At 33.9% G+C, this 19,394-nt stretch overlaps 1 protein-coding gene across 9 annotated transcripts in view; it reads right to left on the bottom strand.

The window, feature by feature from the left end:
- Positions 1 to 19,394, bottom strand: part of Arhgef12 (Rho guanine nucleotide exchange factor 12) — a 138,491-nt gene that overhangs the window by 14,950 nt on the left and 104,147 nt on the right. For all 9 annotated transcript variants that reach the window (XM_078047171.1, XM_078047172.1, XM_078047173.1 and 6 more), the window contains 10 exons: positions 19,140 to 19,245; positions 17,614 to 17,826; positions 13,200 to 13,332; positions 12,067 to 12,102; positions 11,591 to 11,745; positions 10,324 to 10,470; positions 9,146 to 9,231; positions 6,784 to 6,909; positions 5,208 to 5,322; positions 2,862 to 2,962 (listed from right to left, as the gene is read on the bottom strand). In XM_078047171.1, the coding sequence (XP_077903297.1) occupies positions 2,862 to 2,962; positions 5,208 to 5,322; positions 6,784 to 6,909; positions 9,146 to 9,231; positions 10,324 to 10,470; positions 11,591 to 11,745; positions 12,067 to 12,102; positions 13,200 to 13,332; positions 17,614 to 17,826; positions 19,140 to 19,245 (1,218 nt within the window). The remainder of the gene's footprint in view (positions 1 to 2,861; positions 2,963 to 5,207; positions 5,323 to 6,783; positions 6,910 to 9,145; positions 9,232 to 10,323; positions 10,471 to 11,590; positions 11,746 to 12,066; positions 12,103 to 13,199; positions 13,333 to 17,613; positions 17,827 to 19,139; positions 19,246 to 19,394) is intronic.

Raw genomic sequence — 19,394 nt, 5'->3', positions numbered from 1 at the left:
AATATGTAAATCATATAGATAGTACAAATTTCTGAAGGTTAGTATGGCAAACAACTCTGTTCTTTTGCCCTCTCTCTATTCCCAATTGTCTCTAAAGAAAGCACTAATATCTATTTCTTGGATGGCCATTAAGAAAAATCCTATTCAAAGAGAATACATGCATATACAACCGTGTGTGTTATGTGTGTATACACATGCTTTTAAGATGTGGTAGTATAATATATTCACACATCTATTTTTTCTGGTATTCTTCATTCAATTGGCAGATTAATATATGTATTTCATGTGTGTGTGTATTAGAAGGGGTAGGTGATAGGAAATATATTTTGGAGATTGTTCCATATTAGCACATATATAGAGAGAAGTCTCATGTTTTTTCAAAGACTATGTATAATATTTAACTGAATGAACTATAATTTAACCACCTCTTACTAATAGGCATTTTGATGACTACCAGTCTTCTCTAATAACAAATAATACTGTAATAAAAAGACCTTAAGCATATGCCTTTGTACACTTGTGCATATATATCTTCAGGAGAAATTTCCAGGTAAAAACACTGAATCAAAGGTTATATGCATTTTTCTTCAACATTATGAAATTTCTAAATACACAGAAAAGTTTGAAATTGTGTCATGAATACCTGCATACCCACTACCTACATTCCACAATTAACATTTGTTTTATTACATATTTATCCATCAATTCTTCCTGTATCTATCAAATCAATCCATTTTGTCTTTTGGCTGCATCTCGAAATCATAGATCTAAGTATACACCTCCCCTAAATACTGCAGCATGCATTTCATAAACAGAAGTTCAATATCTGTGTAGAGTTCTTTAAGTAAAATAAGGTGAAGTGCACATATTTTAAGTGTATCTTTATATAATATTTGATAAATGCATATACCCATGCAATTCAAACTCCTATCAAGATATGAAATATCACCATCACCCCAGAAAGTTTCCTTCTACTTCTTCCCAGTTAACCTCCACATTCCCATTTTTCTGATACTTTTCCTACCATAGATTAATTTGGCCTCTTAGAAGTTTATATAAATAGTTATTTATATATAAGTATTCCTTTGTGTCTGGTTTCTTTTCAATCAGCATAATGTGAGATTCATTCCTTTTTATCCCCTGGCAGTATTCTATTTTATGACTACACCACAGTTGGTTTATCCACTTTCCATCTGATGAATTCTTAGTTGTTATGAATAAAGCTGCCATAAACATTCCAGTAAGTCTGTTTGTAGGCATACACCTTCATTTCTCTTGAAATGGGTCAAAGGGTATGTGCATTTAATTTAGATAAATATTGCCAAATTTCCCTTAGGTTTTATCTTTTTACCCTCCAAACAATACATTAGAAAGTACCTACACTGTTGTTCTACAGCCTCACCAACAAAGCTGTCACCATACTTAGCTCCTAAGATATTACACTCATTTCCATGGGTTCAATTAGCCTCTGTATATTCACAATCTGAAAATTTATCTTCAGTATAGTCCTCTTAAAGGTAGACCCACATAGGTAACTAATTACTGCATCTCTCCACCTCCTCAGATCTATCTCCACTCCTCCTGACCATCCACATATGCAAACCAGAAACCTGTGTTTATTCTTGACATAGCCTCTCCTCAAATCTTTCTCTGAATCAATCACCAAATCCTGCCAATTTCATCTCCTAAATATTCCTCCAATTCCTGTCTCTCTCAGAGCCACCATCAGTTATTCTGGACTGTGGTGAGACCCCTAACTTGTATCTCTCATTTAAAACCTACCTCTTTCAACCCACCCTCCACACAGGAGTATGAATGAAACCTCCCAGTAAAAATCTACACACTTCCAAGTGTATAATAAATACACACTTCATGTATATAATAAATTCCTATTGTTCTTGGAATAAAAATCAAAGGCTTTAAAATGGTTGAAAGAACCCTCTGTTGTTTGCCTCTGGCCTACCTTACCTCATTTTATAGTACTCTCACTACTTTATAGGCACGATCCACATTGATCTAACAGTTGTTACTCAAACAGACTGGACTTGCTTTGTATGTCACACATACTGCTTGCTCTCTATACCTGTAGGTTGTCCCTTTCCATGTTATTTTGACTCATTTCTACTCATCCTTCCAAACTTGATTCAAACTTCAATTCCTCTTGGGAACTTTTTCTGAAAGTCATTCTAACATCTCAAAACAAGGTTAGGCCTCCTAGTGAGATACTTACTGATAGTATCCTTAAATTCTCCTTCATACAGTTACCAATACTGACTCAAAATGCTTGTACTATAATCTGTTAAATGCCTTTTGATTCTACTAGATAAAAGTTCAATGTGGAGAGTTATTGTGCTCAATTTCTTAATCCCTCTAGACTTGCTCCCAGCCTACAGTGTATGTTCCACAGAATAGATAAATGAATAAACAAACAGCAAGAGATGTTCAAAAGAGTCAAATACAACTCTGATATAATAAGTTGATCTGAACTTCTGGGAGTGATGGCACATGCCTATAATCCCAGTGACTCAGGAGGCTGAGAAAGAAAAATTACAAGTTTGAGGCCAGCCTCAGCAACACTGGAAGATCCTTGGCAAAGGATCTTGGCAAGACTGTGTCTCAAAATAAAAAATAAAAAAATGCTTGGGATGTAGCTCAGTGGTAAAACACTCCTAGATTCAATCTCTAGTACTTAAAAAAAAAAAAAAATCTGTACTCACATACTACATGTATAGATGTAAAGCTAACAAATGTCCTTGCCCATCAATCAAGTAATGATAATTTCAATTATTTCACAGATCCTAGGTAATATGAATTTAATATTCTTTCAATGCCATCCTTATCTTCTTGCTTTTCCTTTTTACCTGTTTGTTTTCTGCCTCCTTGACAGCCTGATTTACATAATTTAAGATCTGACGACAGTGATCAGCAGCTTTCTTCACCTTCTCTCTTTCCATTGGCCATTCTGAATATGGGGAAGAAATTCAGAAAGTAAAATAGGAAAAATTTAAAAAAGAAAAAATATATAAATATATACATGAGATTTCATCTTATTTCAACAGTTCATAAGAACATACTAAGACCCTAAATATTTTTATGCTAGGTTGAAATGTATGGCAGAATCTCGATTTGGATGGTCTTTGAATAGGTGAGACCTCTGATAACAATACTTTATTTATTTTTATTGTGACCAAGAATTTTTTTATTTGAAGTTTTCTAACAAAAAACTAGATATATTCAGATGAAAAATTTTACAGTATTAAAATAATTTATTATTTTAACCTGGTTCAAGAATTACTACATATCAACATACGTAGTGTAAAAATACACCCTAAACAAATTGTATATTTAATTAATTATTTAAAACCCTTTTTGATAAAGAAATCAGTATCTATTTCTTAAATAGTTTTCTTCATTGTACTCTCTCAAATTTATAAATATAGGCTTGTAAGTGGCATACAACTTGGATTTTTTTTAATAGAGCATTATGGTTGTAATAGTAGTTGGGTTCATCCCAAAAAACTCATTCATGCATGAAGTCAATTTCAGTTCATGATCCCCCTTCCTCCACCCTTTTCCCTTCTGTTCCTTCCCCACCTGCCTCTACTACACTAGACTTCCTTTAGATTTTCTATTAATTAATGCATTTGACTAGTTCCTTATATAATCTTATCCTTCCCTCCCCCTTTCCTTTATTTTACTCTAGCTTCCGCATATGAGATAAAACATTCCACCTTTAAGTTTCTGAATTTGGCTTATTTCACTTGGCTCAATATTCTCCATTTCCATCCATTTACCAATGAACACCATGATATCATTCTTTTTAATGGCTGAATAGAACTTCATTGTGTATATATACATATATATATGTATATATACACACCATAATTTCTTAATCCATTCATCTATTGATGGGCTCAACTGGGTAAATTCCATAATTTGGGTATTGTGAATTGTGCTGCTATAAACATTGATGTGGCTATGTTGCTTTATATAGTAAGCCAATTTTAGATCTTTTGGGAAAACACCTGATGACAGTACTTTAAAACATAAGTTTTCATCTTTAAAAAGAAACTATAATATAGAACCCTAAATTCAGAAATTATGCATTACATAAAATATAATGATCACAATATTACACACTACAGGGGGAAGGTCTCAACTCACTTTGTAAGCTATATAAACAGGACCCTCTTTTCCCCCTGGAATTTCATAATGCAGAGCCTATATAATTATGTCCAGTGGCCCTGTTAAAGCAATATTTTTTAAATAACACAATTCAAAAAAATTCCAAAACAAGTTTCTTTGAATTTGAGATTATATCTAAAGAAAGAAAATCAATTACAATGTTTATATCATTAAAATAGAAGATAAAGTTCACCAAAATGTGCTGAGGCTACACTTTGCCTAAGGGATACCAAAATCAGAACATTCAGAATTATAGTCCTCTAAACAATGGTCCAGCTATACTGAACAGATATAATAAGGTATAAAAATTAACAGGTACGAATGTTTCTCAATTATGCAAATTCTCAGACATAGAAATAGAAATTAGACTGCACAAATATTAATTTAAAAAAAGTATAAGAGCCTAAAGCTAAACTGAGAAACTCAGATTCACTTCATGTTTCAAAACAGGACTGGAATGATAGCACATTGGTTTAATTTAGTAGAACTACATATATAGATTTAAAACATCTCTTCAACCCAATATAGATGTTCTTCAAACAAATATATATGCTCGAATGAGGATGGACAAACTTTTTCTATAAAAAATCAGATAACTGTTTTATACTTTACAGACTAAATGGCCTCTCTTGTAACTATTCAACACTGCTATTGCAGTATAAAAGCTGGCAGAGACAGTATGTAAACAGATAGGTAAGGCTGTGTAAGCCTGTGTTTAATAAAACTTTATTTGTAAAATAAATTTTACAAATAAAGTTTTATTATTAAATTGTGTGCCTGATTTGGACCATAATCCCCACAGTTTGCAAAACTCTCACTATAGCTACTAATGGATACATTAAATCCAATAGTCTAAAGAAGACTGGATTAGATTAGATTTTTTTTAGAAAATCCAACTCCAAGCATCAGGATGCTGTGAGAGATTACTTAGCAGGACATATTCTTTTTCTTTCTTTCTTTCTTTCTTTTTTTTTTTTTTGTTGTTGTTCTTGGCTTTTTTTATTTCAGGGAGAATGCTGTACCTGTGTATTTGGCAATGTTATCCAAAAGAAGTGGGTATTTAGTAAGCCTCTGCATTTGGGTGGGAATGATATCTTTCAGCTGAAGACGACGACAAAGTGGATTACTCTCAGCATCCTAAAATTAAAAGAAATAAATGAATATGTACTCTTATTAGGCAGTACATTGTACCACATAAGCACTAACCGACAGCATCCACAATCAACTAACAATTACCTTCCTGTGTTAAAACTGCTTTATGTTCACCTATTCAAAAAATGTAAGTACACTTTCCTGACTGGCATTCCTATTAAAAGTTGGTTAACTTCTTTGTTATCTGCCATTCCAAGTAGGTACAATGGATCACCAGTCTGGACATGACAGCTTATCTATATCAGAAGTCTACAAACATTCAGTAATGTGCCAGTTAGTAAATATTTAGGTTTTGAAGGTCAGTCTCTTAAAATTACTTGACTCTGCTGTTTTAGCAAAAAAGCAGCCACAGACAATTTATAAATGAATGAACATTGCTTTATGTAGTACAACAACAACAAAAATAAAATCTCTAAGATGGACTCCAAGATTTCCACATTTTGGTGGAAACACTCTGCATAATCCCATCCCACTGAGTGGATGAAATCCATGAATAAAGAGGAATATCATTCCTATGATTAGCTTACTAACTATCAGTTGCCTGTGAGTTAATCACAAAGGAGATTACCCCCAGGTGGGTCTGACTTAATCAGAAAAGACTTGAAAAGAAACCTGGGTCAGAGATCTCCATTCCTAATAGTCTGGAAGAAAACAAACATCTATCAATAGCTGTAAACTGGGGATTATATGACAAAGAGAAACATTCTATAGGAGACTGCTCCCTAGCCAACAATTAATAGGAAGGCAAGGACCTCAGTTATTCATTTTTAAGGAAATGAATTTGAACAACCAGTGAGCTTAGAAGAGATTCCTGAGTCTTAAATGAGAACTTCGGCTCTAGCTAACATTTTGATTTCAGCTGGTAAAACCCTGAAAACAGGATCTAGCTAAATTGTGGTCATATTCCTAAACAACAAAAGATGTGAGACAATAAATTTGCATTAAGTGGTCACTTAATGTATATTATACAATACAAAATAAATACAACTGTGTTCCAATTAAACTTTATTTTTAAAAATAGGCACAAGGCTGGATAATTTACCTATGGGCTGTAGTTATCAACTCTTATCTATACCAATGTAAACACCTACCCCAGTGAGTATGACTACTGTTATAGTCTTCCTTGGACCTGATATAAGCCCATTTTAATGTTTTAACAATATTCTTTTAATAATATATATATGGATGAATTCCTGATAAAATCTCTATGGTAATGTGGATTTCTACATCAAGTATTTTAATCCTAACATATATTTTTTTTTGTTCATCATTCCAAAATCATTTTTATGCTTCCAATAATTTAAGAGATAAATATTGTTATTTTAAATGTTAACAAAAATGTAATCCTGTAAAAGACAGTCTAAGTCAGGATTTTCCAAGTTTATTTGGTAATTGTTAAAAACTTGCATTATTTTCTTTTAACTTCATTATTTTCATTCAACTCACTTGCACAAATGTCTGGAATCGAGAGTCCTTTTTCTGACGAGACTTGATCATTTCCAAAGCGAAAGGTTGATTACTGCAAAACGTAGCAGCAGCATGTTTCAACTTCTCCTCTCCTGGTCCACTGAACTGTACCAAGAATGCAAAGAAAACAATAGAGAATGAGATACAGAGCTTATACAAGGCCATGCAAAATAAGAGACAACCATGATCCTTTCAACATTCTAGTAGAATGTATTCTCAATTGACAACAAATATAGAACTAGATATTTATGTGCAGTATCAATAGCTCTCCATTAGGAAAGGTCTGACCCTGACACATCCAGGCCTTTTCTGATCGGACATCAATGTTTTCTTGCTGGTAACTTATCATAACTTGTTACCTTTCAGCCCACACCACTACTAAATCAGATAGAAAGGTGACATTTGATGAAGGCAAAAAGGAAATAGAATATTTTTCAAGTGCTGTCAACTTCAAGGAAAAGAACTGTCAAACATGCATTGCATATCTATTGAAGCTAACCTTCAGAAATGAAGAAATTTCGATATTCTCAGATGAATGGAAACTAAAATAATTAGCTTCTATCAGACTTACCCTTAAAGAATGGTAAAGGTCTTCAAACAGGAAACTAATCATGGAGCATCAAGAATGATCAAAGAACAATGGAAAGGATAGAAATTTGGACAAATACAATAGATAATCCTTATCTTTACAGAATTAGATATTATGTGCAGTACAAATATACAATGTCCATCTTTTGATAATTATGATGTTTTCATCTTAAATTTCATTTTATTAATAATAAAATTGTTATTTGACTTTAAAAAAAGGGAGGAGGGTGACATTTGGAGAATACGAGACACAAAATGCCTGGAGACTCAGATTAAAATTTCATTTTCACAGACCCTGACACCTTTACAAGAATTACTGCTCCAGGAAACAAATCCTTAGGACACTAGCTTGTTTTCCTACTAACTATGAAATACGCTGTGACTAAAAGCAGTGTAGAGATTAAATTAATTACTGCTGCATTTGTGCAGAGACTAGAGTTGGCTTTGTTGGGGCGGGGGAAGCTATGAGCTTATGAACCTCTTGTGAAAAATTATGCTTTTTAATCAATATTTTTAATTTGTAAATTTGTTATATATGACAGAATTCTAAATGATTATTATTATTTTGGGTACTGAGGATTGAATCCACGGGCGTTTAACCACTGAGCCACATCCCCAGCCGTTTTTGTATTTAGAGACAGGGTCTCACTGAGTTGCTTAGAGCCTTGCTAAGTTGCTGAAACTGGCTTTGACCTCATCCTCCTGCCTCAGCCTCCCAAGATGCTGGGATTATAGGTGTGCACCACCACACCCAGTTTAGAATTTTAAAATTTGATGAAACACCTAACAAGTACTTCATTAATAGGGTGTTCTTACAAGTCAAACAAATAATTCTTTAAATAAGTACAAATCACAGACTTTATTGTAATTCACAGTCTTAACTACATAGTGATGATGGTGGGATGTGATGACCATTATTACCCAAAGTACAAGTATAAAGACACGAATTGGTGTGAAAAATACTGTGATATGAAAAATTGTGCTCTATGTGTGTAATAAGAATTGTAATGCATTCCGCTGTCATATGTAAATTAAAAAATTTTTTAAAAAGTTTAAATCAAATGCCTTCCTCAAGAAGGTTTTCAATACGTTCAAGTTTAGGTCCCTCTGCTATACATTCCCATAACAACTTGTGTTTTTCCCCCTTTTTTTGTACTCATCTTGCATTAAATAACTTAAGTTCTGTGAAGGCAGGAGACATGTATGTTTTGATTGCCACTAGCTCCTTTCACAGCACTGTACAGTAAATATTCACAGAGTTAGAAAGATGGAATTTGACAAAAAAACTACTACAGCCTTTGGACTCCTTCCTCATACTGTTCATAAAATTAAGTAATTTTCACTTTTCTACTATTGTGAGAGCAATCATGGATATACACTTGTCTCAGAGTACAATTTCAAGATCTGAACAACAGAAGATGGCTAAAATTCTGTACCACTTATTTTTTTGTGTGTGTGTGACAATATTTTTTAATGTGCAATAACTCCAAAGCCCTGAAAATTAATTTTTCAGATAGAATTACCTCTTGACAAGGATATAAATTATTTAAGAACCATTTTACCAGTTTTTAAAACACAAAGGACCAGTTTATTTCAATAAAATATAGCACTTAGTTTGAGCATTGATTAGTACATATTAATCAAGAATATCCACTCTAAACCCTTGCAAACTGGATGGGTTTGCATATTTAGAAAGACTTGACCTTGAATCTTATCATCAAATGTCTATAAAAACATTAAAAAATTTCCGTACCCAGGTCAACAGATCTTCCCCAATGTGATCAATAACAGAGGTCTCATTCCTCTTTCGAACAGCCTTCATTTGTTCATTCAGCCCAACTAAAGAAAAGAAAAAAAAATTTTAAATAAAAATTTAAAAAAAGAAAAAATTAGTACACAACCTTAAAAAGTTTAATACACAATCTAAAAAATTTTGATTGATAGTTAAGTTTTCAAAAACAAAATTTTCAGAATAGCACAACTCCTAATCTCTGTAAACAAAAATCTGAACATACGCTTATGCATCCAGAGACTGTAAAATAGTGTCTGAACAGTGTTTTTACTGTTAAAGCATCAAACAACATTTTTAGAAACTAGTATATTAAATATAGTGCAGTAGCATCAAACATCATTTAACCTCAGGACTTCATCTTCATAATCATGCTCAAAAAGAACTTAAGTCCACTGTTCCTTTCAAAATGTGTCCTGTTTATAGGCAACAGATGTAATCAGGCCTAAAGTTATCAATGCATTCTGATGGGACCTAACATTACCCAAAAAGTTGTAAAGAACATCAATTTGGTTGATAGGTGTTGGTGGGAAGTGATAATATTCTTGACAAAGAGAGACTGGAAATTTAGAGAAATAGTAACCTACAAAGAGCAGAATATCCTACTAGGAATATCCTACTATTATCTATAAAAGTAGATTATTCAAACAGGGAAAGACATAGGTTGAATTTTTGTATATTTACAAAATGTGTATCAAGCAACAATACAATAAAGCAATGCCTAAAATTTATCATACTATGGGATTCCATATTGTGTATTGCTATTTACAAAACCTACTTCTACATGTATTAGGACATGGGACACATATGTTCAAAACCTTTTATATTGAAATTGATAAGAAATGTTTAAGGGTAATTTTGACTATTCATGTTTTTAAGCTTAAGTGCTGTCTTTAGACCTGAAGCCCTATGATAACACTTCGTATACAAAGCTTGATGACTGTAGGGCAAAAGGATCTAGTCAAAGTTCCATCATTTCTTCATTTACATTATGTGCTCATATATAACTTCAGAAATGCTAATAGGGATATATTTACAAAATTACATGAAATTATATAAAAGTGCCAAAGAACTGCCATATAGACTCCCAATCTTTTCTCTATTGGAAATGTAGGGGCAAAGATCAAGTCAGTTTCTCTTACCATGAAGTTGAAGAATATCTTCCAAGTTTGAAAAAATCTTTCGTAGTTCTGAAGGTGAAAGAATTCCTTCTCTGGATACTCGCTGATAGAATACTTGATCAAGAACCTTCAATGTTCGAACATGAGCTCTCTCGGTGTAGAACAATTCTAAGCAAAAAAAAAAAAAAAAAGGAAAGAAATAGGGGAGGGGAGATATGAGTTATTTCCTCACTTAGAATAATTCCATGGGACTAAATAGAGCCTTTTAGCTGGAATTAGGTAGCAAATGAGCTAAATAATATTTAGCATTTACTTAGCAAATCACTTTGATTCCATGAAATTCTCCAACATAGTGATTCTGAGTTAAATGTAAAAAAATGAAAAATATCCTTCAAAATAATTTTGTACTTAAAAGTATACCCTACTCTTCCATTTATAATATCTACATATCAAAATGACAATATTAGAAAACTGAAAGCCTCAATACCATACAGCCTTTAACTTGAGCCTTCTTCAGAAATAACAGTACTTTTGGCTATCTAATTTTCCTATAAACTCTCATATATGGAACTAGACTGTAACTTCACTATGTTGTAATGTTGTCAGAGACAGGGAGGGTATTTATTCAAATGACATTCTAGGGATAAGGATACAGCATTCATGCCACATATCTGTCACAAACATATTGCAGTAACTAAAGAATGCTGAACCAGGGTTCGAAAGGACATAGATCCTAGTTTTCCCCTTTTCACTTAGGGGCTATATGATCTTTTTTTTAATATTTATTTTTTAGTTTTAGATGGACACAATATCTTTATTTTATTTTTATGTGGTGCTGAGGTTCAAACCCAGTGCCTCAAGCATGCTAGGCGAGCATGCTACCACTTGAGTCACATCCCGAGCCCATCAGCTATATAACCTTAATTAACTCAACGAATCCCATTGGGCTTTTTAGCTTCCTATTTATAATTTCTGCATAAAAAATAATTTAATCTGAAAGTAAAGTGACGGGATAAGTATCTCAATGATTCATCAACTCTAAACTATAATGCTATGGATCCTGAATATCTTGAAGGTTAAACATTCATTCCTATTAAGTTATCAATAAGAATTATAATACCATTTGCATTTTTTGAGTTGAAGCTTTCAAGGATCATTTATCTAATTTAATTCCATCTTTGTTTAAAACAAAGGGGTAAGAGAAACTGAAGCACACTCCAGGGTTGAGGAATTTGCTTTATTCTGATAAAACTCAATATACATGAATGACAAAAACAATTAAACTCACCATTAATCACTTCCTGTCTTTTGATCTCAGAAGGTTTGAGTCCCAATAACACTTCTCTACTAACAAGCTGCTGCCAGTTGGGTGGATCTGTCTCTAGGTCATTTTCAAATTGTTCATCCTCACTTTGACTTTCTCCAAAGGCTATGCTGTCAAACCTAACAAAGAAAAATGATAAATTCTGTTTGAGGACTTCAAGTGGATAATGTGAAGCTACACAAGTCTTAAGATTAAGGTAATCAGTCAGATTTCTGCAATTGATCAAAAAGCCTAAAATATCTTCCTGTTCTACAAAACAGCTTATAAATGTTATATACACCTTACGTTTATCTTTTGAATTATATGTGCATATTAAAAAATTTATACAATTTAACAGATTTGTGTACAGGGCTTCTTTTCCTTTAAGATTGGAACTTTAGGGGGAAAAGCTCTATTTCTTAAAATGTGCCTTTATTCAAAGCTACTTAAGATTTACTTACTTTCTAAAGGGCTTTGGTGTCCCATGTTCCATCACCCTAAAACAGTGGAGAACAGAGTCAACATGACATACAATTTTGAATCCAGAAAATATATAACATTTTTACAAGGGATTGGTACTCGAAGGAATACTATAATTATATAGAAAATTCTTGTGGTAGTTACAGTTCCAATTTTAATATTTATTTCCTTTCATCCAAAATTATAATAATTGATTAGACTTAATTCATTTTTAAGCATTTTAATAATACTTTATTCAGACTGAAATAACAAGACCTGATTATTATAAGTTGGGATATATATGAATATGTCAAAAAACTTTTTAGAAAAATCCATGTTCCTACCAACCAGATATATTTACTGTTAGCATTTTGGAATAGATCCTTCTAATCTTTTTCCAACTTTTTATAAAAAAAATGCATAAATTATAAATATACAGAACAATGAATTTTCACAAATTGGACTACTTTTTTGTATAAACAGCAGCTAGTCAACAAACTAAATACTACCAGCAAATAGAAGTTTCCTTTTCACCTCCTTCCACTTGTTGGAACTCCCTGTGCCCCAAAAGTAAAGCATTTTAACACCACAGATTCATTTTGCCTATTTTTGAGCTCTACATATTATAATGATACAGTATAATTTTTTCATGTCTAAGTTTCTTTTATTCAATACGGTGTGTGAGACTCATTCACATGGTTGCTCATAGCTGTCAATCTTTCATTTTCCTTGTTCTATGTCATTCTATTTTGTGACCACATATCAGAAAGAGAATGTCTTTTTTATTCATTCTATGTTGATGAACATTTGGGTAATTTCTAGTTTTCTGAATAAATAGTACTGCTATAAAAAAAAAAGAGTCAACCTGAAAAAAAAATAACGGATATCAAGGAGTTCATATCAAAGATACTGAAAACTGGGTCAAACTCCAATGGCTAGATAAACAATACTCTCAGAAATAGGATGTATTTAATGTAAAATGAACAGAAGAAAAATTTCAGTACCTATCTAATATTTACTACCAACAAGTGCTAGTTCTATATAAAGAAAAATGCTAGATAGTACACAAGTAGAATATAATTCAAAAAAACCTTAAGCAATGCCCTAAACTTTTTCAGATCTTCTTTCAAATTACCTTTCTACTTCAAACTCCTCCTCCTGCACTTGGTCTAATGCAGGAGGTGGGAAATCAAAGATGGTATTGGGAGTACGAGGTGTGCCATCCAATGAGTCTCCAGATGCTGGTGTTTCTCCAACTTGTTTTGATCCTGAAAAAAACAGAAGTCGGACATTAAAAGTGAAGACTTTAAAAATCTGAGACCCTGGAGATTTTTAAAAATGTTTAATGAGAAACCAGCAGAGAAAAGAGATTGACAATGTGGCAGAGAGTATAAGCAATAGAACAAAGTTTCAAGACGGCAAAAAGAGATGAGGTATTGAATGTATATAAAGGGCAAGGTTACTAGCTGAAGGCGAGGTTTTAGTTAGATGGACAAGGGGATTTGTAGAGTTATGTAGTCTCAAATAATGTTAAAGATGCATTTTGCTTAAACTTTGGATCCTTACACATCTGGAAATGTCTTTATCCTTTCCTCATATTTGATGGAAAGTTTAGGTGGGGGCAAAATTTAAAAGTCTAAACTGTTTTCTTTCAGTAAGTTGAAGGAATTGCTCTTTTGTGTCCTAGCAGTGTTATAAGAAAGGTGAAGCAGCAACTATGCTTCATTTCCTTTGTCTTAAAAGCTTTTAGCATTCATTCTTGGTGCACTGATGTTTCTGAGGACATTTTAGGTATAGATTTTTTTTAAATCACTCATTACATGCAATCATATGCCATATAACATTTCAACCAACAATGGACCATAAATACAATGGTCCCAAAAGATAACATTGTCTAGTGATAGCACAGCCATCTTAACTTGCTTATGTATAAGACTGTTATAGTTATTTTCTATAACTTGTTTTCTACCTTAAATATTGGAAGCTGTGGTGGTTTGAAAATAAATCCACAAACGCTTTGATAATCCTCCCTTCAGGAGTAGATCTTGCTTCCTCTCTCCTAAAGTATGGGCCAGATTCAAGGACTTGGGTCTAACTTGCAGAAGTAGCAGTGTGTACCAATAGACTAAGTTGTTAAGATTGTCGGCTTTCTTCTTGTCTTCTCTATCAGATCATTCTGGAGAAAATCAGCTACTACGTCATGGAACACTAACGCAGCTCTTTGGAGAAATCCATGTGGTGAGGAGCTGAGACATTAAGAAGGGGGTCTCATCCTTTAAAGAGACCAGATGCCAAAACCACCCAGCTAAGCTGCTGTCACATTTTTCACTCACCAAAAAGGTGAGTATTTAACGGTTATATTAATATTTTTTGGATGGGGAGTACTGGGGATTGAACCCAGGGGTACTTTACCACTGAGCTACATCCCCAACCCTTTTTAACTTTTTATTCTGAGACAAAGTCTCACTAAATTGTTAAAGCTGGCCATGAACTGTGATCCTCTTTCCTGAGTCTCTTGAACCACTGAGATTATGGGCCCAGGTTCAGCTTGTCTCTCCTTTTTTCATAGAATCCATTTCTTGCATTATAGATTTGATAACTTCTTTAATGTCTCAAAATATACTACTTAATTTAGAAGTATTTTTAAAAGTTCTTGTCTATTATCAAAAAGCATATTTTCTTTCTAGGGGCAGTTTTCCTATTTGGTTTGTATTCTTTCTTTGTGCCATTATATAATGTATCTGGTATTATATATTATATGAGGTCTTGACTCTCATATGCAGATTTTTCCAAGAGTGAATAGTGATATTCATATTTAAGAATGAAAGACCAGGCAGCTTATCTGGCTTTCTTTTGCTGCTGTATGGAAACAGCTCTGTTCTAGTTGAGGGCCCAAAGCAGAGTGTGTTACTGGCAAGCCTATTATCTGGCTTTACAGGTGCCCAAATGTTGGAATTCCAAGGCATCAACTCCATGAAAAATGTAACTCTCCCTACACAATTCACCCAATTTCTTTGAAAAAGAGCTCACTGAGACTCTTCTTGTCCATAAATAACAGACTACTAAAAGGGGTCAGAAGGTGCTGACATAGTTGTTTTGATTACATTATTATTATTATTGTTCAATGTATTCATCACTGCAGCTCTATTTCTTACTTACGTACTCCATTACACACACTAACTCTGAGCCCAAAGTCTCCCCAGAGTTTCAATGGATAGAATGGCTTCTACATTGGATTCCTTAAACAAATTATTGGTTCTGACTTCCTTTACATTGTTTTATCCCTTAGAACAGTCTTGTCCACTTTCAATCTCTCAAATATTTGTTAAAAACATAATCCCTTCCTCTACTATCCTCTCTTTATGATTTTTAATATCTTTCCTACTACTTTTTTATTTCAATGAGTCATGGAAGCCATGAAATATGAATACACTCAATCTAACACCTTCAGATATCCATACCTGACAAAATCCCAACAGTTCTCCAAATGTTACCCTCACACTTCCTTGCCTTAAATAGAAAACTGTTTACTGCCCCAATCCTTTCAAAAACTAATGTTTCTGTCTTACACTGTATACTTCAAGGTGGAGATATGATGAATAGCCTTCCTTTTCCCTACATGACTTTTAGATTATTATCTTGCTGCCTTCTTGTAAAATATTTGCACCACTGAAGTACTCACTCTCTGGATATTATCAGATGTTCTCCCTCCTCAAAACAATAATCTAGCAGCCCTAAACATTTGGCTGTTGGCTCATACTTCTCTTTTCCATCCTCAAATCATACTAGGTGACCTCCAAATTTTGTATATTAAGCTATTCAAATTCCTGGCTCCTTGGTTCTTTGCCTTCTTCATCCTTAGTAACCTTCTCTATGATATCTTACTGACCACTCCTACAGTCTCATCCTTGATCATGTCATCATCAGAAATGGAACAGCCTTAAGAAACACTAGTATAGATGGGCATTCCCTTCTCCAAATAAAACCAGCTGGTCTCCCAGCTCACTTGCTTAAGAAATCCTTCATTATAACAAGTATAAAGAAATATGGTAATAAGTTGCTTTCCTAATTTTCTCCTGCAATTACTTCTTTTCCTTCTTTACAAATCCCCTTGCCCATCTAACTAAAACCTCGCCTTCAGCTAGTAACCTTGCCCTTTATATACACTCAATACCTCATCTCTTCTTGCCATCTTGAAACTTTGTTCTCTTGCTTATACTCTCTTCCACATAATCAACCTCTTTTCTCTGCAGGCTTCTCATTAAACATTTTAAAAAATCTCCAGGGTTTCAGATTTTTTTTTTTTTTTTAGAGAGTAAACTATACAGATCATTTTATTTGTAACCTCGTGTGTTAAGAAGGGTCACTGTAAAGTAACAATCAATTAGAAAGCAACAGTCAACAAACCAGCATTTAATTTGGTATTTAAAATTAATAATTAAAAATCAAATGGAGCAGTGCTTAAAGTAACTAAGATAATTCATGACAAACACCATTAATTCAAGCTCTAATTATTGGAAATATGATAATTCGACATGGGTAACTTAAATGTATCAGTAGAGAGAGAATAAGGGCATATGTTAGCAAAGTATTAAATAAGTTTTCAGGGAGCCTCTAAAATTATCTTTAAGAACCTTAAAACTAGTTCTCTATATGCAAAAACTGATTAACTACAAATTTCTTTGAAGTTCTTTCATACATGACCTTATTTGAAGCAATGCATTTGCAAAATTCATGTCAAGAAAATATTTTTGAATTATTTCCCAGATCACTAGTTTGAATAGTCACTCCAGAGATTTGTCTCAATTTCTATTGAAAACCTACACTTTAATGAAGACATGCTTCTGAAAATAAGGTAATTTTTCTACAATCTGCTTATGAATAGAAAACAAATCTTTGGTTTTTAGTTAAAGTGACAGGAAGGGCTTTGCAAAAAGAAATACTAAATAACCAAAACAATTAAAAAGCTCTTAATAAGCAATGGGAAACTCCAACTCCATCAAGGTCAATAGAGTACCTAAGGCACCTCAGGAGCGGATGATTCAGTCATCTCCGTTTAGAGTTCTAATAATCTATATATATGATTCTGACCATCTGGAGAAGGTCTCAGATTTTTAAAGTCTTCTTTAGAATATCCCATCCCCCATATCTGCCTCTAACTACTGCCCAGTTCCCTCTATTCCTCTCTTACCTTTCTTTCTTAGACTTGGCACAATCTGAATTTTTCACTTCCTTGACTATTTCCCCTATATAACTAGCTGCATTGGGCAAGCATCTGCCTATAATTATTATATGCTGACTTCTGGTACAAAGCTAATGTCTGACAGAGAGCTCAGTTTTTTGTTTTTTGGGGGTTTTTTTGGATGAATGGGAACTACAAATTATCATTCAGCATAAATTTGTCATGGGTTAGAGAATATTAAAATGTTAAAATCAAATTAAATGGGGACTCAGTCCTGATTAAAAGAATCTGCCTCTCCACTGTACAATTAGTATATTTGTTTAAAAATCTTGACACCAAGTTAAGCTGAACTATAGCACTGGCTCACCTATATCATTCTCTTTCCCTCCTTCTTGGGAAAGAGTAGACCCTGAAGCCACAGAGGACATGGAATTGGCAGGAAGGTATCCAGTGTCTGTTCCTTCATTTGCTAAGCCACATGGCCGCACCTTAGCAGAGTCCTGGGGTTCCGGACTCACAGATGAAGGTGTGGATAAATGCTTAGGATGGCGTGGCTTCTGTAGTTCCATGGCCCTGCCAACTGAACAGAAAATGATAGTTAATAATCTGTGTTGCTAAATAACTTTAAAAAAAGAGGAAATAAAAATATCCAGGAAAAAAAATGCCTGGAATATGGGCCCTAGAAAAACATAAAATAATTATACAGAGCAAAGCACAGAGAAAAATAAAGAAGGGAGTGGAAGGGAAAGAAAGAGAGGTGGGCAACAAGAGAAAGGGAGAGGAAGATGGAGGAGGGAAATAAGGAGATGGAGGATGAACAGAAAAGGGAATGAGAAGGTAAAATCTGAAGGTAAGAGGATGTGGCAGAAGAAGGATCATGAGTAAAGGAGATGAGAGAGCGATGTGGGGTGGGGATGCTGATAGACAGAGATAGGTAGACATGTAGCTGTATCATTTGTTAAAAATAAAAAAGAAGCCCTTACTCTCTGTGATGCTTAGCAAGCCCCATTCCACTTTTTTCCTAACACTCACAACTTCATTATCACAATATGCCTCAGACCATACAAAATTATCCCTATTCTGTTCATTATCCTTATTCACATGCATCATTATATGAGTTGCAGGCACTCAGGTTATCATCCACAGCATTGTATATCCTAACATCTTTCCAAATTCCAAAAACTTCCTCTGTATCCCTTGGAGATCATGACAACATCTGTGGAAACCTCCAGGTCCTCAACCTCCTCTCAGTATTTCTCAATCAGGGCACTACTGGCATTTAGTGAGAATTCCACATCATGGAGGATACTCGGTATCACTGTTCCGCAACTCCACTTCTACCTCCAGCATGCCAGTAATTTCAAATGTGGTACTGTCCAAGACAGGAAGCACTACATGATCCAGTTGCTCTTCCCAGAGTACCACTATCCCTAATTCTCCTGCAACCCTCTTTAGTGGTCTGATCTCTCTCTACTAGGCCAGGGACTGAGGTGGAAGGAGATCAGAAAATAAAGCACAATGAAAAGGTAAAGAAACAGAACTACCAAGAAAGTAGTAAATGAGACTAAACAAAGTATGGTAGAGAGATCCATGCACATATTGTTTTTTAAATTTAACAAACAAAACTTGAATGCAAACAAAATCAAAAGAGATAAGTAAAATCATATCATGGACATCTAACAGAATACTGCCATTAAAGATGCTTATGACAATTACCCAACAACATAGGGGTACTAAGATTAGAAATAGCACTGAAAGGAAATGAACTATGTTGGAAGTTCAGTGACATCATCTCAAGAACACCTTCCTCCAGCCACCCATTCTAGCCAATGAGTCTCTGATGTAAACACTGCATGGAATGGAGGGAACGCAGCATTTCAAACTTCAACGTACTTGCACTATTGTCATGACGACTTGGTCTCCTTGGGGGTCCTAGAATGCTAGGGAATCCTCTTCGCTTCCCTTTTTCTTCGCCTTCTCTATCTTTCTTCATACTTTGCTAGAGTTGAGATATAATCAAAGAGATAAGAGAAACCTTATAGAAGATTTCTTTTGCTGCTTTCGAACACATAAATGTAATTCTAATGGCTACTACACACACACACACACACACACACACACACACACACACACACACACACACAAAAT

This window comes from Ictidomys tridecemlineatus, chromosome 4 (genome assembly GCF_052094955.1).
Source record: "Ictidomys tridecemlineatus isolate mIctTri1 chromosome 4, mIctTri1.hap1, whole genome shotgun sequence".
Classification (NCBI taxonomy): domain Eukaryota; kingdom Metazoa; phylum Chordata; class Mammalia; order Rodentia; family Sciuridae; genus Ictidomys; species Ictidomys tridecemlineatus.
Note: the sequence above shows the minus strand (reverse complement) of the source record. Positions and strands in the feature narration are given on the sequence as shown.